Source organism: Acaromyces ingoldii, assembly GCF_003144295.1.
Source record: "Acaromyces ingoldii strain MCA 4198 unplaced genomic scaffold FA10scaffold_5, whole genome shotgun sequence".
Taxonomy (NCBI): domain Eukaryota; kingdom Fungi; phylum Basidiomycota; class Exobasidiomycetes; order Exobasidiales; family Cryptobasidiaceae; genus Acaromyces; species Acaromyces ingoldii.
In genome coordinates, this window is record NW_020290251.1 from 1,847,698 (window position 1) to 1,872,450 (window position 24,753).

Below are 24,753 nucleotides of genomic sequence, written 5' to 3' on the forward strand. Positions count from 1 at the left end.
TGTCGCCTGACGATGATTGCTTCTGCTGCGAGATGAGTGACACTTGCATGCTCTAAAGAGAAGACTACACACTGCTCTTTCTCACACTCACTTTTGCTGTGTCTGACCGACCCGCATGGATCCATCTGAAGCTATTTGCGCGACAGTGCCTGTCCTCTGTTCCGTTGGCTACCCCTCACCCTCACCGCCGTCCAGACGTCTGTGTTGCCCCGCTCCAATTTCAACCACGGTAAAGCCTCGATCGTGGCGGGTTGTGGGAACTGGCTAGGGACGGGTCTCGGCTCATTTGCCGGAACCTTCTCGGCTGATTGCAATCTCTTCGCTCCCCTCCACTACCACGCAATGTTGGATTGATCCCCCCACGGTGAAAAGTGATCTGAGTCCAGGCGCAGCTTCTCGCCAACACAAAGGCCCGTGGCTCCCTCATCGAAGACCACTCATGGTTGCAATCATGTCGCAAGCAAGGCTTGGCTGGGTGAGTCGGTTGAACTCTAAGATGCTCGCTTCATCGGCTAATCAGACTGCCTGCTTTCGCGCCGACAGATCGGGCTTGGGACGATGGGCCTCGCGATGGCCTCGCACCTTCAGCGGCACCTCAACGACGTGTCTGGGGAGCCGCTTTGCTGCTGGAACCGGACACCGGAGAAAGGCGCGCCGGTCGTCAAGCTGGGCGCTCGGATGGTGTCAAATGTAGAGGAGGTGGCTAAGCAGTGCGACGTTATCTTTCACTGCCTTTCTGACGATGCCGCCGTCAAAAGCAGCTTGACAAGGATATTGGCTGCTCTAAGAGAGAAAGAAGGGCAAAAGAAGAAGAAGCAGAAGACGGTCCTGGTGGAGCTATCAACGGTTCACCCTGACACAATCGCGTGGCTTGCAGACGAGGTGAGCCGAGACAACATCGCAGGCATCGTGTCGTCACCCGTAATGGGCTCTGCATCCGCTGCAGAAAAGGGCCAGCTGCTGGCGCTCGTCTCGAGCACGGATGCGTGTTCGGCCGACATAGTCAAGCCATACCTCGAGGGCATCGTGGCGCAGCGGGCTCTGTTCTTGGGCTGCGACGTCTGCAAGGCCTCGCAGCTCAAGCTGGTTGCCAACAGCCTCCTGCTCGGCATCACCGAGGCCGTGTCGGCAGCGCATGTCATGGCGCAGAAGGTGGGCGTCGGCAGTGGTGCCCTGCACAGCCTCATCGAGGGCATGTTTACGCCCGCTTCGGCTCTCTACAACTACTCGGATCGCATCGTCTCGGGCGCATACAAGCAACCAGTCGACGGAACGCCGAGCTTCCGCGTCGAGCTGGCCATCAAGGACGGCAAGCACGCTCTTGCCCTCGCCAACGGAGTTGGCATGGATCATCAGGCCCTGAAGCTGGCTCTGTCACACCTCGAAGAAGCGCGCATGGCCGTTCCCCTGAGTGAGGGCCAGCTCGACAGCACTGCCATGGCCGGCGCCATCCGCGTCCGCTCTGGGCTCACTTTCAAAGACGAGTAGCGCTGCATCCTTGCATGTAATTATCTGTATCTCCAACGTGTGACATTGGAACAAGCACGTATCTACTGGAAGCATACACTTTGCTGCTCGGGTACGGTGAATTTGAGCCTGCCCGTGTCCAGTCCAGCAATGAGATTGCGCAAGCAGACGGCCTCCATCTCCCGCTGTGTCTCATAGGTGAGGGTGCCAATGTGGGGAAGCAGCAGCACCTTGTCTTTCTGTGCCACGAGTCTAGCGTGCACCGCAGGCTCGACCTCGTAGACATCGAGTCCTGCACCGCCAATGACGCTGTTCTCTAGCGCCTCTGCAAGCTCCTCTTCCTTGACAATGGCACCCCGGGCTGTGTTTATGAGGACGGCGCTTGGTTTCATGCGCGCCAGTTGGGCGCGGCCAATGAGACCCCGCGTCTCTTGCGTCAGTGGGCAGTGCAGTGACACCACGTCGGCGCGCTCCAGCAGCCCTTCCAGAGTGGGCACATACGCCATGCCGCCTTTTGCTGCCGCCTCCTCTTCCTCCATGGTCAGCGGCCGGCGGTTGTGGTAGATGACGCTCATGCCGAGTGCGTGCGAGGCCTTGTACGCTAGTGCCCGCCCGATGCCACCGGCGCCCACGATGCCGAGCACCTTTCCCCGAGGGTCGCGTGCCGACGTGGATGCAAAGTGCGAGTTGAAGTAGCCCTGCGCAAGCTGCAGCTGAGCAGCAGGTATCCTGCGCAGTGCGCCGAGGAGGAGAAAGAGGGCAATGTCCGAGGTAGCATCGTCGACGGCCTGGGGCACATTCGAGGCCTGAATGTTGCGCGAGGAGAGGGCGGCAACGTCCAGCTGGTCGTACCCGGCGCCGTTGTGGACAATAAAACGCATCGATTTGGGCAAGGCGGCCACCAGCTCGGCATCGAAGCGACCCGTGAGCTTCACAGACCGACCCGCGCCAAAGTGGCGATAGATGCCAGCAATGTCGTCGTACTCGCCGCCGGGAGCAAACATGGCCATGAGCTGCGCGCGCGAGACGGCCTTGGAGAGGAGGACCGTCGCTTTCCCCTGCAGCTCAGCGAGCTCGTCTTTTGCGAGATGGACTTCATCCAGCAGGAGAATCTTGGGAAGCGCTTCTCGGTTGGTGCTTGCCTGTGGGGTGATCGTAGTCGTCGCAATGGGCGCCATGGCTAGTCTGGTTGCGATGAGCGACCGCGACAGATTCAAAGTGGACAGCGTATATATCCCCAAGCATCATTCTCGCGAGGAAGTGGTCTTATTCCCGGCCCACCCTTGCAGTGACCAGATTTTTCTTTACGAAAAACGCATGCACTTCGACCGTGAACAGACAAGCAATGAGCCGACGTTCTACCGAGCTCCCGAGAAGTCCGTTGGACCAGAGACAGATGTAGTTCACGACCCAAAACTTAAATTTGCGGCCCGAAGGCAGGAATGGGAGGGAGCTGTGCCAGGTTCTGGCCGTGCCTTTCAGCCGAAGAAAAAGGACTGACGTGGGCACTATCGCGGTCCTCTCCGCCTGTCATAAGGGCGAGGTCGAGCGACTCGTGCGAGACCAGAGATAGAGGACATACAGTATCTACGGACAATTGTGCACAATTGACTCCGCCCCTCTCTCTGCCCGCCAATGTTATGTGTCATGTCATGTCATTGCACGTCTCTTCAGCAAGGGTTGTAAAGTATAGTTGATCATGGAAGCATGATGAACAGGGAAGCCATCAGGCGCTCAGAAAGATGTCAATGTCCTCGTCACGGTAGTCTGGCTGGACGTCTTTGCCGTCTCGAAGACCGAGGTAGTACGACAGATCACGGCCGTCTGTCTCGCGCGTGGCGAAGCCGTTGCCAAAGTACTCGAATCGATTCTTGGAGCAGTATTCAATCTTGTAGTCTTCCCATCGGACCTTTTGCATCGTCTCAAAGAAGTGGATGCGCGAGCCAGGCCACATCATCACCTCGCCATCCACTGTGCTCTGCTTGAACCAGGACCGGCAGGGCGACATCCATGCCGTTCGAGGCAGGAACTTCTGTCGGTGCTCGCGAAAGTCGGCGACGGCCTCTGCCGTAGGCTCAAATGATTGCACCCGCTCATCCAGCATCTTGCCCACCATCTGCGAAAAGTGCCTGGCAAAGTGCTCCGTCATCGGCAGCACCGAGCCGTGGCCGTAGGGTGCAAAGGGGCCCATAAAGGTAAAGTAATTGGGGAAGTAGGGCACAGTCACCGAGAGGTAGTTGTCTGGCCCCTTTGCCCAGTCCTGGGCTAGGTCATGTCCCTCACGCCCAATGAGCGGGTAGCGCGGCCGCCAGCTGACGTCAAAACCGGTGGCGCAAATGATGACGTCGGCCGTGTGCTCGATGCCGTCTTTGTCCCGTACGCCCCTCTCTGTGAATTCGGCAATATCGGAGCGGACAACCTGCACCTTGTCTGAACAGAGTGCCTCGAGGTAGCCGTTGCCTGGGGTGGGGCGGCGACAGCCGACTGCAAAGTTGGTCGGAATAATGGCATCCTGTAGCTCGGGCTTGCTCTGCAGCTTGCGGCGCATCTCTGACTCGGCAAACTTGCGCGCCTCCTTCTGCTCTTGGGATCCATTGAGAATAAAGCGGAAGCGGGTGTTCAGCTCCGACTCGATGTACTTGCGGTAGTCGAGGTACAGCCTGGGATTCGACTTGAAGACTTCGCGCTGTTCTTCGTTGTAGTCAAAGTTGCACCCATCCTTGCCTGCAAAACGCTGGGCAAAGCCAGCCGTGATCCACGTTGGGCTGCGGACGAACGTGACGAGCGAAGACACTCTGTCCAAGATGGCGGGGATGATCTGTACGCCAGAAGAGCCGGAACCGATGACCATGACGCGCTTGCCCTCGAGCGAGTAGCCCTCTTCGTAGCTGGCGCTGTGCAGCAATTTGCCCTGGAAGCGCTCGCGATGAGGCAGGTCTGGCCATCGCCATTTGTTGAGCACGCCCGTGGCATTCACCAATACTTCTCCCTCATCCTCGATTATGTCGTTGGGATCGCCGTTGCGCTCCAGCTTCACCTTCCACACCTTGCGTTGCTCGTCCCACTGTGCATGCACAAGCTTGTGACGAAGGCGGGCAAAACGGAGCAGGTTGTGTTCCACGGCGACATTCTTGAAGTAGCGAAAGATTTCCGGGCCGGTGGCATAGTACGACTTCCACTTGGGACTTGGCGCCCAGGTGTACTGGTAGTTGATTGATGGGATGTCGCACTGGACGCCAGGATACCTGTCCGTCATGCTTCATCAGTGCAAGCTCCTCGCTTCAACCGGCGTCCGGACGGCACTCACTTGTTTTCGTACCATGTACCCGCCACCTCTGGATTCTTGTCGTACAGTGTTAACTCAACGCGACGTGAACTCGATGCAGCACCGCGGCCGTCTCCGTTCTGCTTGGATGCAAGACCCCCAGGGCCGGGAACAGCACCGTAGTCTTGCACGAGTTGGTGCGCAAGATTGAGTCCGCTTGCGCCTGCGCCTATGCAAAGGACGCGGACGGTGCGGCCGGTGCCAAAGGGCGCTTCCCACACCTTGTATTCAGACGAAGCATGTTGTGAGCCGGATGATGTCCTAGTGGACGTCGCGACGGGGGCCATAGTTCTTGGGGAAAGAGCGTTTGCTTCAGGGGTGAAAATACCCTTCGGTCGAGATGGTCTTATACTCACTGCTACGTTGGGGCGTGCGGTCCGATTGGGAGAAGACTGACTTTATGCAGGGTGCCAGCTGCTGGGGTAATGAAGTGGCCTTGCTCAATGTCGCAAAGAGCAGCGCAAGCGTCGGATCAAACACGGCTCAATTCGCATATCTTCTGAATAAGCTTTAATTCAGCCGAGGAAAGAGCGGACTTGTCACTCTATCTAGGGTCCCACGCACTTGTCGGCCAGCGCTCGGCTGCTAATGCAGCTGCAGTCTCATCGGCTCATTTGCAATCGCTTTGGGCACATGGACAGAGCTTTTGGTGAAATTGGCGCGTCGGGCGAGATAAAGCCAGGAACTTATCCAACAAGCCAGACAGACAGACATCTTGGCCCCAAGCCACATACACTATCTGTCTCCTTTGGAAGCATGTAACGATGGCAGCTGTACGGAGCAGCGCATCACGATTCCTGCTCTAGCGCTTATGCTTAAATGGCCTGGATCTGGCCGTCATTGTACCCATCCCCACACCCCGGCTTGCCTCGCTCGCCATTCCCTTCTGTGCACACCACTCTCTAGAAGCACGACAGCTATAGCCTATCCGCCACTTGCGTATCATGTCGGACAAGCAGGACACTCTTGAGCGCAAGGATCCAGCTGAATGCGAGGTGCAAGAGTACAAGCACGACTCATCGATGGACCAGAACAGCAAGTCGGACGTACAGGCGTTTGTGCCTCTAGGCAACAAGACCATCGACGCTGCCCTCGCGCTAGCAAACGAAGGACCTATTGCCTACGAGGCCTCTGAGGGTCGCGCACTCCTCCGCAAGCTCGACCTGCGTCTCATACCCCTGCTGTGCTGGGTGTATGCGCTGCAATTTGCCGACAAGACCACACTCAACTATGCCTCGGTAATGGGTGTGCGCGAGGACACCCACCTGACTGGCCAAGAGTACTCCTACGTCAGCTCGATCTTCTACGCAGGCTACATTGCAGCCCAGCCTTTCATTGCCTATAGTCTCAAGCGCTTCTCTCTAGGCAAGTTTACCGCCATCAACGTCAGCATCTGGGGCGCGATCCTCGCCTGCCATGCCGCCTGCACAAGCTATGCCGGCCTTATGATTGCCCGTTCTCTCCTCGGCGCATTTGAGGCCGTCATCACGCCCGCCTTTCTCCTTTTTGTTTCCGTCTGGTACCCGCGCTCTCAGCAGGCGCGTCGAGTCGGCTACTGGCTGTGCTGCAACGGTGTAGCGACGCTGATCTGCGCACCCATTGCTTTCGGCCTCTCTGGAATCACACCCGGCACCCTTGCCATCGACTCTTGGCAGATTCTCTTCCTTCTCTTCGGTCTCGTCACCACCGTCACCGGCGTCGTCTACTGGTTTGTCCTGCCTGACACGCAGGCCAATGCTAAGTTCCTCAGCCACCGCGAGAAGCGTATCGCCATCGATCTCATCCGCGAGAACTTCCAGGGCGTCGGTTCGTCAAAGAAGTTCGACCGAGCTCAGCTCCGCGAGGCCTTTGTCGACCCGGCCACATATCTTATTTTCTTCTTCTCTTTGTTCATGAACATCCCCAATGGCGGTGTCACTACCTTTGGCTCGCTCGTCATCAAGTCGTTCGGCTTCACTAGTCGGCAAGCGCTCCTGCTGGGCATGCCAGGTGGATTCGTAGACCTAGCCTTCAAGCTCGTCCTCACCCGCCTCTCCGACAGGTTCAACGATCGCACCGGCTTCGCCATGATCGCCATCTTCTTCCCCTTCTTGGGCGGCCTCTTGATGATCACGGTCCCCTTTAGCGCCCGGCCGGTCCTCCTGCTCGGTTACTACTTCATTTCGGCCGCTGGTTGCGCGTGGGGTCTTGTCATGACCCTCATCTCCAACAACTCGCTCGGCTACACCAAGAAGCTCACAGTCAGCGCTCTTCAGATCATTGCCTATGGCGCCGGCAACTGGATTGGACCGAACACGTTCCAAGCAAAAGAAGCGCCGGGCTACCACACCGGAAAGACACTCGTTGCTGTCTTCTACGGTCTTGCTTTTATCTGTCTTGTCCTCCTGCGACTCCTCTACCATTGGCGCAACAAGCAGCGCGACCGCGAGGCAGAGGCGTATCGCCAAGAGCACGGCCCTTCTTCGACTGATGGTGCCATTGAAAACGAGAAGCTGTTTGCCGACGAGACCGATTTTGAGAAGAGGTCGATGCGGTACATGCTCTAGACTTGCGCGAATCCCTGCTTCTGTCTCACGCTTTTCACCTTGTACACATTTTCTCCTTCTTCTTCCCTTGCTTGTTTACTCTGGAAATATCACGCTGAAAATTGCTTAGTTAACATACCAAGGATCAGCACCACTGGGTTGGGACGACGAGAAGATGTTCTATTGAGTACAGTACTGTACAGTACTGTACTCCCCATGGGTGGCTTATTATGAGGCCAGAAATGCTATTTTCCATCGATGCAACCTGACTTTCTCCGCAAACTCACACACCTCGATGCCTGCGTGATGACAAAGGAGCATGTGCAGGAAACACAAACACAAACGGCTACGGGGCCAGGCCAAGGTCACGGATTTAGATGAAAATGCTTCGTGGGCATTGAGAGGATGTTCACCGCACAGATGGACGAGAATGGTAGCTAAGAGCACTCTGACTACTAGTTCGAAGCCTGAATCGCTGCTCGTTCTGACCAGGAACCATTGGCGACGGGGACCCAGGGCATCTCCGTCTTTACGTCCGCCAGATGTGCCTGCGTGGGCGTGCCGTATCCTCCGCCGCCTGGTGTCATGATGCGGATGCGGTCGCCCTGCTTCATGTTGGTCGAATTCTTGCCGCCCAGCGAGACGGGCGGGAGGTAGCCACCGGGCTGCTTGGCGTCAGCACGGAGCCAGTAGTTGCGTCCCACGTCGGCGTCCTGGCCTCCCGCCATGCCATAGGGCGCTCGGGATCTTCTCTCGGACAGTATTGAGCAGGTAAGGGGACGGCGAAACTCGATCTCGCGCACGACACCGTCCCCACCGCGATGTAAACCCGCTCCTCCGGACTCCGGTCGAATACAAAACTCGCGGACGATCACAGGGTAGCGTCGTTCCATGACCTCGGCGTCGCCAATGCGAGTGTTAGTCATGTGCGTCTGCACTCCGCTCGTACCGTGCCAGGTGGGACCGGCGCCGCTGCCTCCTGCAATTGTCTCGTAGAACCCCAGTGTATCGCCGTTTGGATCCTGATAGCCAAAGGTCAGGTTGTTCATGCAGCCCTGGCTGGCGGCACAAGCCTCAAATGCCTTGAGGATGACATCGGTGATGCGCTGCGACGTCAGTACGTTTCCACCGCACACAGCTGCATCGCGCGAGGGCGACAGGAGCGAGTTGGGCGGCACAATGACTTTGAGTGGGTCCAAGCAGCCCTGATTGAGGGGCATGTCCGTTGCCAGCATGCTGCGCAGTGCGTAGATGATCGAAGAGAAGCAGATCGCCGTCGGCGCATTCCAGTTGCCAAGCACCTCGGGACCTGTCCCAGTAAAGTCAAAGACCGCGCCACCCTGCTCATCGATAGCTATCTCTAGCCTGATGGGCGTGCCGTCGTCCATGTAGTCGACGGCAGTGGCCGGCTGGAAGTTGCGCAGCTGGCCAAAGTTGCGCAGCAGCTTACGGACTGCGCCCTCGGCCTTGCGTTGGATTCCCTTCATGTGTGACTGCACGCTGGCAAGGCCGTAGGTATTGACGAGCTGGCCTAGCAGATGGGACCCGCGATTGTTTGCAGCAATCTGGGCACGGATATCGCTGACGTTATCGGCGAGGGTGCGGGTACCGTGCCCGCCCGGCTGCTTCTGCGGCTCGTCGACCAAGAGCCTCGTGAGCTCTTCCTCCTTGAACGTGCCCGCTTCCACTACTTTGAGTGACTCGATCGAAGCGCCCTCGTCAAAGATTGTTTTGGAGTGGGGCGGCATCGAGCCAGGGAGAATTCCACCGACATCGGCATGGTGACCACGACTGGCGAGGCAGAAGATGAGCTCGCCGTCATCGAACACTGGGGTGATGACCGTCATGTCGGGCAGATGTACCCCTCCAGCGACCGGATGGTTGGAAAGCAACACATCGCCAGGCGCCAGCTTGCCTTTCCACAGCGCTAGCTGGTACTTGACTGCAAACGCCATCGAACCCAGCATGGCTGGCACGTGGGGTGCGTTTGCGACGAGGTCACCCTGGGCGGTAAAGATGGAACAGCTGAAGTCAAGTCGCTCCTTGATGTTGACGGAGACCGACGTCTTCTGTAGCGCGCCACCCATCCGCTCGGCGATGCTCATGAACTTGTGTGCAAAAATAGATAACGTCACGGCGTCATTGTCGTCAAGGAGCTTGGGTGTCTCAGGCACCTTCGCTCGCGGTGCACGGTTGAGCACAACGTGCTCGGGTGCAATTGCGGCCGTGTAGCCCGGCGCGACGACGATGGTTTGGGTGCTGTCAATCATCATGCACGGGCCTGCCAGGTGCAGATTGGGTGTCTGCAGCTCAGAGAGCTCGAAGACTGGGCACTCGATCCAGCCATGCTGGGCAAAGTAGACGTGCCTCCGTTTGCATCCATCGGTGGGTTCCTGGATGGGTCTGCTGATGATTTTGCCGATGGTCGACATCAGTGCATTCGACGACTTTGGCAGGCCAGTCCGACCGACGGCACGGACGCGGATCTCCTCGACAACGATTTTGCGGGTCTGCAGAGTGAAGCCGAACTCGCGCTGGTGTTGCTGGTGGAACACAGCGGCACAGTCGGTGCCATTTTCCTGCTGGCGGACCATCAGACTGGTGTCGGTGCCGTCGAAGCGCATGTTGAGAAAGACTTCCACCTCGGTCGATGCAAAGGGTGCCGCGTTGGCCACCAGCTCCTGAAGCGCGCTCTTTTTCATCTGCTGCACTTTTTCCTTGATCTTGCTCATCGATGTAGGCTCATAAACGACATGGAAGGCCACGACCTTGTCCTGTACCATGTCAGCAAGGGCAATGCCGTATGCCGACAGGATGGAGGCGTGACGATGCAGGAGGACCCGCTCGATCTCGAGCGCTTCGGCAATACCGCATGCATGCTGTCCTCCGGCGCCACCGAACACGGCCAGGTTGTGCGATGCGAGAGAATGCCCTTTCGCTTCCGTAAGTGCCCGCACAGGCTGACACATGGACTCGTTGGCGACGGCAATGAAACCCAAAGCCACTTCGTGGGCAGCAATAGGCTTGCCAGTGTCGGCCGAGATCTCTTCTGCTAGGGCGGCAAACTTGGCCTTGACCACTTCGACGTCGAGCGGCTCGTTCTCGTTGGGGCCAAAGACGCAGGGAAACGAGTCAAGGATGATGCGTCCCAGCATCAAGTTTGCATCGGTGATGGTCAGCGGGCCACCCTTGCGGTAGCAGGCGGGTCCTGGATGTGCACCAGCCGATTCAGGACCCACGGCAAACATGCCGTTGCGCCAGAAGAGAATCGAGCCACCGCCTGCAGCCACGGTGTTGATGTCCAGCTGTGGCGTCTGGATCGTCACACCTGCCGTTGTCGTCTCGAGCACGTGGGCAAAAGAGCCATCGTAGCGCGAGACATCGGTCGAGGTGCCGCCCATATCGAATCCAATAACGGGTGTGCCGTCTTCCTCGTCGAAGCAGGTAGCCGCCAGACCGCAGACGCCTCCTGCCGGCCCGCTTAGAATGGCGCGTAAGCCCGAAAAGCTCGTCGCCGAGACGAGACCTCCGTCGCTCTGCATGAACTGCACCATGCCAGGCTGGATATTGTGAAAGCTGCCAAGGAAGGCGTCGACCGTCCGTCTCAGCTCTGGTGTGAGGTAGGCGTCCGCCGTGGCCGAGTGGGCACGCGAAACAGCCTTGATCACAGGCGCAACCTGTGACGACAGCGAGACATGCTCGAAGCCGACCTCGATTGCCTTTTGACCGATCAGGAGCTCATGCTGTGGATAGAGGTACGAATGAAGGAGGGCGACTGCGAGCGAGCGATAGCCTTGGCAGTGCAACTGGCGCAGGTCTCTCTCTACCGCGGCCATGTCGAGGGCCCTTTCGATCTGCACGCTGTCGGAACCATTGCAGGGGATGATTGGCAGGTCGGGTAATGCAAAGTCGCCTGCCAGCACGACTCGCTCGTCGACCTCGACGGTGGCTGACGGGATTGCGTCTACCCTGCGCACACTCAGGTCAAAAAGGTCGGGTCGGCTTTGGTTGCCGATGACGAGAAGGTCGCGGAAGCCTTTGGTGACTAAGAAGGCCGTCGGCTCCCCTTTGCGCTCCAGCAGTGCATTCGTGGCAACTGTTGTGCCCATTCGGATGGACTCGACGTCGCCAAGATCGATGCGCTCGCTGCGTGGAATGTCACGGTCCCGAGCCACCGAGAGTACTCTCCGAACGGCCTCGGTGGGTGCATCAGCGTAGTTGGACGGGTCTGAGCTGAGGATCTTGAAGGCGAGCGGCTTGTGATCAGGAATCGTGGCAAAGACGTCACAGAATGTGCCGCCGCGATCAATGGCGATGCGAATGCCTCGTCTAAGGGTACTCTCGGGCATGCTGGGCAGTGTGATTAGATCAACTTCGGAAGGCAATCACTGACAATTATATATTGATGGCTGATCTTCCCCCCCACTTGCTCCTGAGCATAGATAACCACGAAGAACGCTGAACGAGGCACAGACCACCTGTGCCGGAACAAAACTCGGCTGAAAACGCCTCGCCAGGCTTAAATTTCCTTCCAACTGGTGGTACGCGCGCTTTGCTCGGCTCAAAGCGCGGCTCCATTCAACTTGCTACTTCGATTTGCAAGCTCCGCATCTGGACCACGGCCAGCGTCGTGCCCGTTCTGCTGCAGCATGGCTACTGATGACTTGTCGCTGAGATCTATAGCCGCGGGAATCTTCAGCAGACATGGCATGAGAGGGAGTGCAAGAAATGGAAGTGCTGCTGAACAGCCATGAAATTTTAGATTCGAGCGAGTCGGTTAGGGTACAAGCTCTACAAGCGCTAATTGAGAGCTCTACAAGCGCTAATCAAGGGATAATCAGGGCTTGGACACATCGGCCTCGAGCTGGAGTAGCCTCGAGACACTGCTACCCTTCTCGAAGACAGAAGGTGGCAGCTTCGCAGCAAGCAGCGGACTACGCACGCTAGCCTTGTCTTTGCCCCAACCTGCAATCTCACAGACGAGCCCCTTGAGCCCCGCCACGCCCAGTTTGGACACGTCTCCATCAGCTGCAGATATGATTGCCTGCATTTCCTGGGCGGCCTTCAGATCGCCCTTGGTGTATGCGCGGTAGAGGGCCACGTGTGCGGCCGGTGCGACGTTGACGAGGGCGCCAATCGTGCCGTGCGAGCCACCGACAAGGCCGTGCAGGACAAACTCGCTGCGACCGCCCAGCACTGCGAAGCGCTCTGGTCCAAGTGCAGACGACACACGCTGGACAGTGCCGAGATTGCCGCACGTCAGTTTGGCGCCCACCAAGTTAGGCTGCCGCTTAGCTATGTCGATGAGATCATCCGAAGTAAAGTTGATGCCGCTTGCGACGAGAGGGAAGTTGTAGGCAAGAACGGGGATGGGTGACTGCTGGCACACTTTGTCAAAAAAGGCGCTGAGGACGGGTTTTGTCATTGCCGGTGGCCAGTACGAGGGGGGAAGGACGAGAGCAAAGTCGGCACCAGCCTGTGCGGCGTCCCGCGTCTGCTTTAATGTCAGTCTGAGAGATTGTGCTCCCGTGCCAACGATGAGGTGGAGTGCGCCAAGCCCGCTTTCGTTTAGCGCTCTCCGTATCGCTGATACGATGGCTTTTCGCTCATCGGGCTCAATGAGAGGCGCCTCGCCGTTGGAGCCCATGATGACGAGACCTGCCAAGCCTGCCCTGGCGAGACGCAGAGCGTGCGCAACGGTCGTCTCAATGTCGACGGAGTCATCATCGGGATTGAAGAAGGTGAGTGTGGGTGCATAGATGCCTCGAGCAGGCAGCTTGTGCATTGATGGAGCTGCCTCGTCTGTGGCCGCTGGTGTCATGATGATGGTGTCTTGATGCTTAGAGGCAAGAAGGTGAGAGAGAGTGGGGGGGTTTAAATATTTAGCCTAAGCGCAGCCCGGTACATGCTCGGCTTATTTCCTGATAAAGTCGCATATACTGCAGGCACCGTCGCTCTATCAGCCGAGCAGCGCTGATCATGATAAATAGCAGCCCTTCCAATTTTACAAGTAGCTCCAACAACAGACATGGTCACCCAGAGCCAAACGAACAGAGACATGGCGTCGCGCCTATCTCACCGTGCCCGGACTCGGCTGCCTTCGGCCATTCGCTCTCTGTACCCAGCAGAGAAGCTCCCGGGAATGATCTCGCTGCTGTCGGGCAAGCCAAATGGGGAGACGTTCCCAATCCGTCGCATCACCTTGGACGTGGATGTACAGTCGGCGACAAAGTCGACGGAGTGTATCACGCTGAGCTTGGAGGGACAAGATCTCGAGGATGCACTCCAGTACAGCCCCACAGCTGGGCTTCCGCGTCTCGTGCAGTGGGTAGAGGAGCTGCAGGCACGAGTGCACAAGCTGCCCCGACAGTCTCCAGATTGGAGGTGCTCGATTGGAGCGGGCAGCCAGGACCTGCTCATCAAGGTAGGAACAGGCATTACGAAGACTGCAACTTCCTCTTGCTGACACGCGATCCAGTCCCTCGCAGCACTGCTGGACGATGGAGATACCATACTGACGGAGAAGCCCGTCTATCCGTATGTAGTCTGCACTTTGTCAGAAAGTCGATTGGTCCTGACTCTCGCTTCTTTTTCTTTTTTGCAGAGGGATCCTTCCGCAGCTCAGGGCGCTCGGTGTCAATGTTGTGGAGATAGAGCCAGACAATGAAGGTGTGAAGCCCAGCTCTCTCGCCGAGACATTGACGGCATGGTGGACCGACGAGAGCACACGCGCACTGGCCTTTCCCAAGGTCATCTACTTGACGCCCACAGGAGGGAACCCGACGGGCGCTACTGCGAGCAAAGAACGCAAAAAAGCCGTGCTCGACATTGTGCGGCGGCACGATCTGCTGCTGCTTGAAGACGACGCATACTACTATCTCGACTACAGTGACGTGGGCGATGATCCAGTCACGCGCACACGGAGTCCTAGCTACCTTTCCATGGACCCATCTGCAAAGAATGTGCTACGATTCGACAGCTTTTCCAAGGTATGATAGAGTGGACAAATGTTTGTTGCGAGCACAGCTGACCTCCGCGCGAGGTGCAGGTTCTCTCTTCAGGCATGCGACTTGGCTTCTGTACCGGCTCGCCGGTCCTCCTCGCGGCCATTGATCAGGACTCTGCGGGCCGCAACCTGCAGCCCTCAGGCGTGAGCCAGGGTGTGGTGCTGGCTGTGTTGGAAGCGTGGGGGATCAGCGGCTTCCTGCGGCATGCAGATCGCATCGCGTGTTTCTACCGAGTGCGTTCACTTGCTCTATAAAGATGCAGATGTGCATTAGACTAACACAATTTCCTCTCTATCAGAATCGACGCGACTTCTTCGAGGCAGCGGCAACGAAACATCTTTTAAAGGAGCCAGCTGCAGCCAGGTGGTCAACGCCAACAGCTGGCATGTTTCTCTGGATTGAGCTGCTGCTTCCGAGCCCAGACTCGTTTGACCTAGTCAGCCAGAGGGCAAAGGATGCGGGCGTGCTTGCCATCCCGGGCATGGCGTTTCTAGCCTGCCCTCGTCCTTCTCCTTTTGTCCGCACCAGCTTCTCCCAGGTGCCCCTCGAGCTGGTCGATGAAGCCTTTTGGCGCCTGCGCAAGGTCATCGATCAAGCGTGGGCCGAGTCTGGCGACGCGAGAATGAAATAGAGCTGGACCCCTTCTTCATGTATGTATGATACACACCTCCACCCCCACCCTGAGAAGCCAGTGGGAGTCTAAAATTGTCCAAGTAATGAGCCGAGAGAGACGCGCGCAGCTGCATGAGTGGGATGTGGGAGGGGGACCGGCTGATTGCTCCTGGGCGCTGGCAAGGTAATAAAGCGCAGGGTCTGCTTCAACACTTTTGCACCTGGACATTGATCTGACTCTCACAAGAGAACAGCAAGACTAGTACCGGCGCCTTGATCCCATCGACGACAGCATGACCAAGCCACGGATCGCCTTTTTTGGACTGGGCGCTATGGGCCTGCACATGGCTCGCAAGCTGCAGTCTGCAGACTACGATGTGCACGGGTTCGACATTCGACCAGAGGCAGTTGAGGCGCTACACGAGGGGCAAGAGAAGAGCCGGTGTGCCAAGAGTGCAAGGGAGGCTGCCCAGGGTGCCAATGTCATAGTTCTCATGACCGTCTCCCACTTCCAAGCTCACTCCATCCTCTTCACCGACGGCGCTCTCGATAGCCTGGCGCAGGGTGCCGACATCCTCCTCATGGCCACCTGCTCCAAGCAAGCTTGCGCAGATCTAGCCACGCAGGTCGCAGAAAGACGTCCCGATGTCGGCTTCGTCGATGCACCAGTCTCGGGAGGAACAGAGGGAGCCATGACAGGTGGTCTGACGATCATGGCAGCGGCACAGGATGATGTCTTTGGTCGCGTCGAGCCCGTGCTCAGAATCATGGGCAGCAAGCTATACCATGTCGGCAAGCAAGTCGGACAGGGTAGTGCCATGAAGGCGGTGAATCAGGTGAGAGACAGCTCGCCACTTGCGTGCAGTTAGTTGCCGAATGTTCACTGCTGTGCCTCTTCCACGCAGGTGCTCTGCGGCATTCATCTGGCTGCCGCCGCCGAGGCTCTCGCACTAGCTGCTGCTTCGGGCATCGATCCTGAAGTGGCGCTGCCCATTGTGCAGAACTCGGCCGCTTCGTCGTGGATGCTGCAACAGCGTGCACCGCGCATGCTCCAAAAGGAAGATCCCGAGGTCAAGTCAGCGGTCAATCTGTTCCTCAAAGATCTAGACATTGTCTCGCAGACGGGAAAGCAGGTCGGTGCAGCCCTGCCTCTCTCGGTGGCTGCTCTTCAGATGTTTGTCTCAGCTGCTGCGAGAGGCGATGGCGCCAAGGACGATTCGCGCGTCATCAAGAGCTACTGGGCTATGAATGGCCAGCTCTAGAAATCAAGAGACATGTGCATTTGCGATTGTAGCAGCAATGACATCCCTACTGCTTCAGCTCAAGCTTTGCCAGCGCTGCCAAAGAGTTTGAAGAAGCGCGTGCACACAGCCTCAAACTTCTCCATGCCCGCATCGTATACGTCGGGCAGGGCGTCGTGGGAGAGACGCTTGACCCTGGGTCGAAATGGTCAGCTTCAGACATTGCTCCATCCCTCCCATGGGTTCACGACGTATCCACTCACCAATGCTCTACCTGCGGCTCGCGTGCCCAGCTGTTGACGTTGATCTTGACGCACCCGCGCCGGACACATTCGCGAAAGAGGTCGTCGGAAAGATCATCAGTGCCATGGAGGACAATGAGTGCGTTTGCCTGCGTCTTTGGCCCCACGCGTCCCTGCAAGTCGTCGAGCAGGTCCAAGCGAAAGTCGGGCGCACTGGTGTACCGGCCATGGATGTTTCCGATGCTTGGCGCGAGCATCTGTGGTGGGAAGTGCGAATCACTTAGGAGAGAGAGAAAAGTAGATCCACGCAGTACGACACTCACATCAACCTCCAGTTCCAAAAGGAACTGTTCTGCCTTCTCCGGCCTGGTGAGAGCGCCATCGTCCATCGTCCGAACGCCCTGTTCTCCTCCCATGATCCTGCCCAATTCAACTTCAACGGCCATGCCCAGCTTCGCTGCTCGCTGGCAGTATGGCTTGGCCATGGCGATGTTTTCCTCATCGGTGTCGTGGTGGCTGCAGTCGATCATCATTGAGTCCACCTGCACGCCCTGCTCGGCCCAGTCGAGCACCCTGGCGATGTCTTCGTCCGTCCCGACGTGGTCGACGTGTACCGAGATGGGCACAGAGGCAGAATGACAGGCATCCAAGACAAAGCGGGTGAAGTGTATGCCAAACTAATCAAAGAAGAGATCAGCGAAGGCGTGCAGGCAGCCATCAGTAGGACACCGCGATCTTTACCTGCTTCATCGTCACGGGAAACAGCTGCACCATTGCCGGCGATCGCGCCTTTTCTGCTGCCCTGATTGTGGCCAGCACGCTTTGTGCATCTGGAGATGGGGATGGATGCTTGAGTGCATGGCCTTGGAGCAAGCCTCGTCCCAGACCGCTCACCATAGCAGCACTGGGCGAGGATGGCGTACTTTCCCTTTGATGCTGACCGCAGGATAGCGAGCGTGCGATTCCGCTCTTGTGAAGGCATCCTGAGCAGCGTCTGAGCTTGTTTCGTTTCCTCTGAGGATGCTGGAGTACGCTGGAGTAAGTTCGAGAGAAAGCAGCCTTGATTGCAGTTGAACGTGGGGGAAAACCCAACTCCTTTTACCCCCCGGACCAAACTGGTCTTGCTCGGCTGATTTAGCCGTCGGCTGAATCGTCCACGCGCACAGACCAGAAGTATTACGGACGTGTTCGGCTCTTTTTCGAGTCGAGGCACCTCGAAATGGGGCTTTCTGTATTTCATCAGAGCAGCTTAAGCCACTGTTCTGGTGAGATATGAATTGAGGCGGCCGTGCACAAGACCACAAGACCTTTCATCAGAAGCGTAATTGTTACAATCTGTTGCGTATACCAACTTCACTTGGGCAGGTTTTGAGCTGAGCAACATCACTCAGGCAGGAGACAATGTCGTGACACCGCCCGTGACTGTGCTGACTGTACTGCAGACATCCGCGCAGAGATCGACTTTCACATTTGAAGAATTTGAGCCGCAAGACAGAACGACTTTCCCACTAGATTCTGTGACTGGCTGCCGTCCTGAGCATGTCCACCGCGAGCCCGTACGCCTCGTCTCTGGCCTGGACAAGGGCGCTGACTTTGCTCTTCTTGTCAAAGGCATGGCCGCACCCCTTCATTCTGCGGATCACGACATTTCTCCCACTTGCCTGTCCTTCCCTTTTTGCTCTCTCGGCCAAATCTTCCGCTTCGAGTGCCGATGTGTCCTGGTCGCCCGTCAGAACAAGCATGTTGGCAGGGTAATTGGACGTATCGGCAAAGATCGGTGATATTCTGGGATCCCGGGGATTTCTGTCGCCAATGTACGCCTCTCGGAAGATTCCGGTCAAGAACGTCGAGCGCGGCTTGGCGTCTGGTGCTGGTGCTTTCCTCAGCTTAGGGTCTGCCGCCAGATCCGTCGCTGGGTAGAAAGCAATGACGGACCGGAAGCAACCGGGGGGAAACAGCGTAGGAGCAATGAGGGCGAGGGTGCCGCCTGACGAGAAGCCAGACAGGGAGACTTGCGAAGAATTAAACTCCTCTGGACGGTCGAGCACGTACCTTACCGCGTCCTCAACGTCGTTGATGGCTGCAGGAAACGGCCACTCGGGTCCCAAGCGATATTCGACGTCGAGCACCGCATAGCCTGCTTTGGTGGCGACGAGGCGGCAAAACCCATCGTCGGCGCCATGCAGAGGTAGTGCAAAGCCAGAGCCGTAAAAGTTGAGCAAGACTGGACCCGGGACTCGGGCCTGGGCGCCTGCGTCTTTTGCTGGAGGGGTGTAAAGATGGGCCTTGATGCTGCGACGCTTGTCGCGAGAAGGTATGCTCAAAACTCGGTCGGGACGGGCTTTCGGAGCTGGTGTGAGGAGCTTGACGGCAAGGCGGAAGAAGGACACGAGGACCTTCAGGCGCAGGTAGCGCGCAAAGGCAAAGATGGTGGTGGCCATGAGGAAAAAAATAAGGTGTCCAAATGCTGAGTCGGGCGCTAACAAACGCGCCCGATCAGCTGTGCCGGCGGCGGCGGCTACCTACTGTACATCCCCGGCACGTGTTTTGTGGGTGCGTCGCCTTCTCAGCGCTGTCATTTTCACGCAACAGACGCCGTCGATGGATATCAAGGTCCGTGGAACGGAAGGGTAATGTCTGATCCGGATCTTCCAATTCTACTCTCGGAGCATATAGGGCCATCTGCACATGTCATGAGAGGCAACGTCCGTTTGCACTTGGTCCCATCCCAAGGTCCTGAAGCCCAGCTTGGTGTAGAATGCTTCCGCCATGACGCTCGCTTCCAGAAAACAGGTTGAGGTCCCCGATGCATCGGCGAGATGCAAGCCCCATTGCACGAGGGTACGTCCCACTCCCTGACGCCAGTAGTCTGGGTCCACGACGAGCATGGCCAGATACCTGATGAGAGAGAGCATCAATGGTTGTTTGAGGACTCCAATTGTCGGCGAGCGAACAAGAGGTACGGGCTCACCAGTATTGCCTTTGACCCATCTTTTCTTTTCTCGTCTCCTTCACTCTAGCCTTGAAGCGGGCCGCAAACGAGGGTCCATTTGATGTCGTGATGTCTACACTGTCTTGGCCAGGGGACTTCCACGTCGCGTAACCCACAATCTTTCCCTCGGGAGAGATCGCTTTGATAAGATGATGGCGGAGATTGTCCGAGATGCTCGCTGCTCTGCGTTCGATCTGTTCTTTGTACGGCGGCTGCTTCTCGGGGGGATACATGAGGCGTGCAATCTGGGACGTGTCGTCGGCAGCAAACGATCGGATCTCGAGCGCTGCCAGATCGTAGACATCTCGCGATGATGCGCGCAAGATCTTCATTTGGCAGGCTGTTGCACTGTTAAAGCGCTCTCCAGCGATCTTTCTCTGCACTGTGCTCCGAATGAAACCCCGATCCAAGAAGGGGGGCGCCTCTTGAGATTCGGAAATTTAGACTCGCTTCCGCTTCAGAGGGCGAAAAGCTTGTTCAGTGGCACAGCGCGTCGTGTTTCTCCCGGGTGGATTGTAGGCGGGGAAATAGCATGTCGTACGGACGATGGACAGAGCCGCCGCACTAGCCGAGAAAGAAGGAGCAGGTACGGAAACAAGGGGAAAGATGCATATTGAAGGACGTTGTCACACGTTTAACGCTCCATGAGGTTGCACTAGGTGCCATGTGGCATGCACAACCTGTCCGCTCACGTGGCGTTCTCAATTAGCAGGAGGTGTGCTCATCCGACATTGATTGCTCTCACAACCAGATCTGCTCTACCCCGGCTGCAGGATGGCGGCGCCGCCGTCGCCATCTCGCAACGTCTTCGTCTTTTCAAGGGAAGAGGAGATCGCTGGTGAGTATCACGTGCTAGCACTGCACCGCTAAGCACAAGAAGGATCTGATGGACGTCGTTTGTGTCTCAGGTTTCTGGCAGCACGGAAATGTGTCCAAGGGGCGCTTTCGAGAGTGGCTCGAGTACTGCTGGCGCTTTGAACAAGGAGGAAGTCCGGTGGCGTGGAGCCTCGCCGAGCGATGCGATCCCGCCAATTTGCAAGTGCGACGCGTGATCTGCCCCAGCGCTGACAAAGAAATGGCTAAAGAAGCGATGCCCCCCGGCACCTTTGACGTGCTCAGCGACGGCACCTGGCAGCCAGTGGACCACGTCTCGACGTCTCATGTTTATCACCGTCGCACTATCAGCTTAAACTCGTCTTCTCCGTCGAGCTCGAAGAGCATCACGTTCGCCGATCGCATCCGTGCGCGGGACCGAAAGTGTCTCATTACGGGGCTGACGACGATCCACAGGAGCTGGACGAGGCTGCACGCCGCCCACATCTTTGCGAGGGCGCACCTTGATCGCGTGAGCTTCTGGCTGAAGTTAGCTTCGGAAGCTGCCTCTTGCTGACCCGCTCTTCTCCCAGTGGCGTACACTTGGCTTTGACGATCTTGTCGATGACACCGGCCGCCAGCTCGGCGACGCCAAGATCGACTCCGTCCAGAGTGGCCTCCTCCTACGCGCCGATCTGCACGCTGCCTTCAATGCCCACGAGTTTGCAGTCGATGTCGACAATGACTACGCCATTTTCGACTTCACTGCAGCCGGCGGAGAGCATGGCGGGCGACTCGATTTGGACCACCTCGAGCCGGGATCGAGTGAGAGGCCCCTCGACGCACTCCTTCGCGATCATTTCTGGCAGGCTGTTCTGGCCAATGTCAGAGGTGCCCCCGAAGTCCACGACGAGGAGCCAGACGACGATTGGACGAACCCAGACACGCTACGTATGGACAACGATGCGCTGCACAGGACCGAGACGGGCCGCCTCAGGCTCGAGCTCGAGCTAGGCAGCCGACTCAATCACCTCGTCACCTAGCTTCATTTGTAGTTTACTGTACAGCATTTCATCTGTAGTTTCCCGGTTCATAGAGACATCCCTCCCCATTCTCGGCATAGTACAACCTTACATCGAGACTCTGATATTGTAGCTCTTTCATGAAAGATGGTTGTGTTACAGGAGATGGAGCGCAACGGCTGCGGTGCTCATGCCGGCCACTGTAAGGACAGTGGCGAGGGCGGAGGGCGGAAGACCCGTGGCAGCCCCATCGCTCTTGCCCAGAAACGACTGCGTACAGTCACGGTTGCTGAAGGACACGTTGCTCACAAGCGGAGACGGCAGGCCGCCTGTGGAGCCATTTGTAAAAAAAGACGGGCTGAAGACGAATGCCTTTATCAGGGGCAGGAGCCGGGATGTCAGCTCCTCCTTCTTTGTCAATCAACCACGAGAAATGACTCACCGCTACTGCGTACTGGCCAGCCAAGACATATCCCTCCGTTGTATTGTCGGTGCTCAGTGCCCAAGGCTCGCTGCGAAGCTTCTTTTGCTCATCCGCTGAGCCTGCGTCCGAGTACAGTGGGAAGAAGAGCGTGTCGATAGCTAGTGTTCCGCCGGTGGACTGCCTGTCCTTTAGGGCTTGCGAGGTATTGTACGTGTGGTCTACAAAGATCTTGTTCCCATCGAGAAAAGGGCCTAGAGAGAGTGTACTAGTGAGATAAAAGGAAAGCAGGAGAGCAAACGACGGTCTCACCTTGTGACCCGTAGCGAGGCTGGCCAAGCACAAAGCGAAAAGTTGTGTTGTCGAGGAGGTCCTTCTGCTGGACCGTGACGCCAAACTGGTACTTTGAACGGTCACAATATCCGATCGACTCATCTTCGCCTTGATCGGTCAGAAAGGCTTTGTAGAAGGGCATCGACTCGACAAGCGGGCTTTGCGTTAGGGCAATGTTGTCCTGGCGGCGAAGCACCGAAGAGAATGGTGTTGCGCTTGATGAAGACGCAAGGAGCGCAGCCATGACAAGGGTAGTAATAATTTGCATCGTGCGAAGTGAGGAGCGAGTTGTTGCGCCGTAGATGGGAGAGACGACCTGGAGTGGGTCCCGTGAAGCGTTCACAGACACACATTGCAACCATCGTCGCGGACCATGCGGTCGCGGATGGCAATACTAATTTTAAGGTTGCACTTGAAAAGCTATTCCAGAAATAGATTGTATTAAAATTTAAGCACGCCTGGAGTTTTTAATATCACATCGTACTGACCATGCGGTCGGTGCTCGGAGTATCCAACAGAGCCGTCGCACGAAAGCGTCTTCATTACCACCATCGAGCTCAATCATGTTGCTTTTTCCCGCCCTTGCAATGGGCGTACTCCCCACTATTTGCGCCGCTGGCCCTCTTGCGAAACGTCAGGACGGTGCCATCCCTTTGGTTAACTCGACCTTGCCGGGAGTGGTCAGCGTGACGCTCACAGACGGAGGTTCGAGTCAGAATAATATCATCACCACTTGCGATCGCTCCACGTATCAAGTCTCCCTCAACACTATCGAGGACGGCGACTTTTCTGAAAATTCCACTTTTCGGTTCGTCCTCGGCCAGCCTCGTTACGGTCAGAAGGGTGGGTGTCTCTTGCATTCTTTGATCAGCAGGCCGTGCTGACGCCGTGCTTTCATAAGGCGGCTACCTCGAGGGAGACGGCATCTTCCTAGACAAGTCCTACAATCTTTCGCAGGCCAGCAACAGGGTTCCGTTCCCGGCCAGTGGTTCCGACCCAGCGAGGAGTCTTCTCACATTTCCCCTCTACCCCGGTGGCAACGCTTCCGTAGGCGACGCGAAATGGACTCTTGGGACTGATAATGGAGCCCAAAAAGATCAACTCGCCATTGCGGTGCGTGTGTTGTCGGTCGCTTTCCTTTCAGAGTACTTACCGACTCGTATTTTCTACAGAGCTACATTATGAGCGAGGTCTTTGTGGCTAACGGCACCTCCTCGACGCCTATCTACGGCAATGTGACGCTGCAAGCGGACTGCACAGCCGCGTACGAAGGCCAATCGTCCGCGGCGAAGCACAATGTCATTCTTGGCCTCTCTTCGATCTTCGTCGGCATCTCGGCCACTGCACTTGCATGGTAGAGGCTACAACCGTGCGCTATCATGACGTACCGTGCTTGTAACACACCTTTGTAGTCGCAATGGCGCTCCCTCATGTTGCCGCACAGTTCTCTTGCGCCCTTCATTCCTAGAGGCTCACAGCACGGTATCGTATCGCACAGCAATAGCAAAGTAATTTGCCTTTGGTAGCAATTCGTACAATTTGGCAAATGTGTGGCAAAGACAGAAAATAGGATATTCACTCCGGCTTTCTACAATGGAGGATCGATAATGGGGAGAGCGAAGAGAAGGTGTGGAAACAAGACTTAACTGGTGGCAGCACCGCAACCTGCGCCACCTGCACCAGCTGTTGCCCCCACAGCCCCTAAAAGAGAGGTCGTGATGCCCTCGGTGAACACGCCAAGGACGGCAGCTGCGAGTGCGATGAGGGAGCCAGCGACGGCACAGAGGTTGGCTGTCTCCTTCGGCTTTGGACAAGAAATCGAGACCGAGATTGCGTTGTTGCCTTGCACGTCGGCGGGCTGATTTGGCCGGAGCTCGTACATCACAGCTTTCATTTGGGCGGGTACAGACCAGACAGTGACATTGGGAGGCTTGATACCGGGGTTGTTCGGACCACCGTTAATGGGATGGGTGCTGGAGTTGCCTCCCGGGATCTGAGTTGTGGCCTGCATAGCTTTGACGATCCAGTCCTTCATAAAGTCTGCATACTTCGTTCCTCCTGCATTGATCTCCTTGTTCGTGCTAAAAAAGGCGTCGACGCCCATGGTGCAAGTTCGAATGTCGCTTTGGTTAGTCAGCGATGGCGACCAATGTGTGTATTTGTCGTCTTGATACTCGCAAGGCCACACAGCTTTTGCTCTGCACGTGCTCGACGTGTCGCCCTTTGGACAGCTTCGATCGATAATCAGTTGGAGAAACTTGACGGGATTGCACACCCCAATTGGTGTCAGGGCTGCGCTGTAGTGCATCTCGTAGTTGTGGGAGCTGTTTCCATCCGGGTGCCCTTCGATCTCCTTTCCGTGTAGAGGATTTAAGGAATCTGGCGTCTTGCCGATTTTGGCCAGGATCGGTGGAGTGGTACTTTGAGGAGGTTGATACTTTGGTAGACCGCCGATCATTTTGCAACGATCACCAAGTGTCATGCACCAGTCTTCGGGTGAAGGATCATTGTCGGTGTGGTTTGTTTAACGCTTATGCTCCATCTGAAGACCTTTCTTGAAGTTCTCCCTGGCGTCCAGCGTCTGGGAAGATGGATTGTCGTTCACTATACCGATTGTATAGGCGTTGGCCTGCCAAATGAGGACAAGGAAAAGCAGCCAGAGCGAAGAGACGTGCATGTTGGAAGAAAAGGGTTCCTTAAGCTACTACGACCTGCGTAGAAAGGTGGGGACAGTCAGAGGAAGAGAATGCGGT

The 24,753-nt window shown here is 57.0% G+C and overlaps 15 protein-coding genes across 15 annotated transcripts; 6 read left to right on the forward strand and 9 right to left on the reverse strand.

Moving 5' to 3' along the window:
* The first annotated feature begins 356 nt into the window (after window positions 1–356).
* FA10DRAFT_303716 (hypothetical protein) lies at window positions 357–1,530 on the forward strand. The gene is made up of 2 exons (XM_025525273.1): window positions 357–475; window positions 544–1,530. The coding sequence occupies exons 1-2, from the start codon at window positions 440–442 to the stop codon at window positions 1,486–1,488; spliced, it is 981 nt and encodes a 326-aa protein (XP_025375990.1). The 5' UTR covers window positions 357–439; the 3' UTR covers window positions 1,489–1,530.
* Window positions 1,520–2,687, reverse strand: FA10DRAFT_296259 (hypothetical protein). The gene has a single exon (XM_025524491.1). It carries the CDS (start codon window positions 2,643–2,645, stop codon window positions 1,551–1,553), a length of 1,095 nt encoding a protein of 364 aa, XP_025375991.1. The 5' UTR covers window positions 2,646–2,687; the 3' UTR covers window positions 1,520–1,550.
* A 506-nt stretch (window positions 2,688–3,193) lies between these two features.
* Window positions 3,194–5,079, reverse strand: FA10DRAFT_272981 (FAD/NAD(P)-binding domain-containing protein; the record flags this gene model as incomplete). Its single annotated transcript, XM_025523152.1, has 3 exons — window positions 3,194–4,712; window positions 4,775–4,827; window positions 4,906–5,079. The coding sequence occupies 3 exons, from the start codon at window positions 5,077–5,079 to the stop codon at window positions 3,194–3,196; spliced, it is 1,746 nt and encodes a 581-aa protein (XP_025375992.1).
* Window positions 5,080–5,814: 735 nt separating this feature from the next.
* On the forward strand, window positions 5,815–7,338 carry FA10DRAFT_233419 (MFS general substrate transporter; the record flags this gene model as incomplete). The annotated part of the gene is made up of 1 exon (XM_025518948.1): window positions 5,815–7,338. The coding sequence occupies one exon, from the start codon at window positions 5,815–5,817 to the stop codon at window positions 7,336–7,338; it is 1,524 nt and encodes a 507-aa protein (XP_025375993.1).
* A 371-nt stretch (window positions 7,339–7,709) lies between these two features.
* On the reverse strand, window positions 7,710–11,666 carry FA10DRAFT_255151 (hypothetical protein; the record flags this gene model as incomplete). Its single annotated transcript, XM_025519755.1, has 1 exon — window positions 7,710–11,666. One exon carries the CDS (start codon window positions 11,664–11,666, stop codon window positions 7,773–7,775), a length of 3,894 nt encoding a protein of 1,297 aa, XP_025375994.1. The 3' UTR covers window positions 7,710–7,772.
* Window positions 11,667–12,154: 488 nt separating this feature from the next.
* FA10DRAFT_232766 (dihydrodipicolinate synthase) lies at window positions 12,155–13,102 on the reverse strand (the record flags this gene model as incomplete). The annotated part of the gene is made up of 1 exon (XM_025518920.1): window positions 12,155–13,102. One exon carries the CDS (start codon window positions 13,100–13,102, stop codon window positions 12,155–12,157), a length of 948 nt encoding a protein of 315 aa, XP_025375995.1.
* Window positions 13,103–13,372: 270 nt separating this feature from the next.
* FA10DRAFT_244490 (PLP-dependent transferase) lies at window positions 13,373–15,022 on the forward strand (the record flags this gene model as incomplete). The annotated part of the gene is made up of 5 exons (XM_025519347.1): window positions 13,373–13,741; window positions 13,796–13,854; window positions 13,922–14,306; window positions 14,366–14,557; window positions 14,623–15,022. The coding sequence occupies 5 exons, from the start codon at window positions 13,376–13,378 to the stop codon at window positions 14,953–14,955; spliced, it is 1,335 nt and encodes a 444-aa protein (XP_025375996.1). The 3' UTR covers window positions 14,956–15,022.
* A 113-nt stretch (window positions 15,023–15,135) lies between these two features.
* FA10DRAFT_268940 (3-hydroxyisobutyrate dehydrogenase) lies at window positions 15,136–16,208 on the forward strand. Its single transcript, XM_025522539.1, has 2 exons — window positions 15,136–15,772; window positions 15,842–16,208. Exons 1-2 carry the CDS (start codon window positions 15,230–15,232, stop codon window positions 16,196–16,198), a joined length of 900 nt encoding a protein of 299 aa, XP_025375997.1. The 5' UTR covers window positions 15,136–15,229; the 3' UTR covers window positions 16,199–16,208.
* A 49-nt stretch (window positions 16,209–16,257) lies between these two features.
* Window positions 16,258–17,401, reverse strand: FA10DRAFT_288321 (aldolase; the record flags this gene model as incomplete). Its single annotated transcript, XM_025524198.1, has 5 exons — window positions 16,258–16,372; window positions 16,441–16,676; window positions 16,743–17,096; window positions 17,161–17,249; window positions 17,314–17,401. 5 exons carry the CDS (start codon window positions 17,399–17,401, stop codon window positions 16,258–16,260), a joined length of 882 nt encoding a protein of 293 aa, XP_025375998.1.
* Window positions 17,402–17,632: 231 nt separating this feature from the next.
* On the reverse strand, window positions 17,633–18,968 carry FA10DRAFT_172951 (putative carboxylesterase). The gene has a single exon (XM_025518237.1). It carries the CDS (start codon window positions 18,858–18,860, stop codon window positions 17,928–17,930), a length of 933 nt encoding a protein of 310 aa, XP_025375999.1. The 5' UTR covers window positions 18,861–18,968; the 3' UTR covers window positions 17,633–17,927.
* Window positions 18,969–20,017, reverse strand: FA10DRAFT_172927 (acyl-CoA N-acyltransferase). The gene is made up of 2 exons (XM_025518236.1): window positions 19,391–20,017; window positions 18,969–19,317 (listed from the first exon to the last, which is right to left on the reverse strand). Exons 1-2 carry the CDS (start codon window positions 19,741–19,743, stop codon window positions 19,077–19,079), a joined length of 594 nt encoding a protein of 197 aa, XP_025376000.1. The 5' UTR covers window positions 19,744–20,017; the 3' UTR covers window positions 18,969–19,076.
* A 145-nt stretch (window positions 20,018–20,162) lies between these two features.
* On the forward strand, window positions 20,163–21,475 carry FA10DRAFT_268942 (hypothetical protein). The gene is made up of 3 exons (XM_025522540.1): window positions 20,163–20,249; window positions 20,320–20,756; window positions 20,818–21,475. The coding sequence occupies exons 1-3, from the start codon at window positions 20,186–20,188 to the stop codon at window positions 21,265–21,267; spliced, it is 951 nt and encodes a 316-aa protein (XP_025376001.1). The 5' UTR covers window positions 20,163–20,185; the 3' UTR covers window positions 21,268–21,475.
* On the reverse strand, window positions 21,336–22,343 carry FA10DRAFT_303724 (hypothetical protein). The gene is made up of 3 exons (XM_025525274.1): window positions 21,980–22,343; window positions 21,689–21,921; window positions 21,336–21,618 (listed from the first exon to the last, which is right to left on the reverse strand). The coding sequence occupies exons 1-3, from the start codon at window positions 22,266–22,268 to the stop codon at window positions 21,403–21,405; spliced, it is 738 nt and encodes a 245-aa protein (XP_025376002.1). The 5' UTR covers window positions 22,269–22,343; the 3' UTR covers window positions 21,336–21,402.
* A 235-nt stretch (window positions 22,344–22,578) lies between these two features.
* On the forward strand, window positions 22,579–23,554 carry FA10DRAFT_268943 (hypothetical protein). The gene is made up of 3 exons (XM_025522541.1): window positions 22,579–22,843; window positions 22,902–23,113; window positions 23,173–23,554. The coding sequence occupies exons 1-3, from the start codon at window positions 22,588–22,590 to the stop codon at window positions 23,356–23,358; spliced, it is 654 nt and encodes a 217-aa protein (XP_025376003.1). The 5' UTR covers window positions 22,579–22,587; the 3' UTR covers window positions 23,359–23,554.
* Window positions 23,555–23,642: 88 nt separating this feature from the next.
* Window positions 23,643–24,104, reverse strand: FA10DRAFT_288327 (hypothetical protein; the record flags this gene model as incomplete). The annotated part of the gene is made up of 1 exon (XM_025524199.1): window positions 23,643–24,104. One exon carries the CDS (start codon window positions 24,102–24,104, stop codon window positions 23,643–23,645), a length of 462 nt encoding a protein of 153 aa, XP_025376004.1.
* Between the last annotated feature and the right edge of the window lie 649 nt (window positions 24,105–24,753).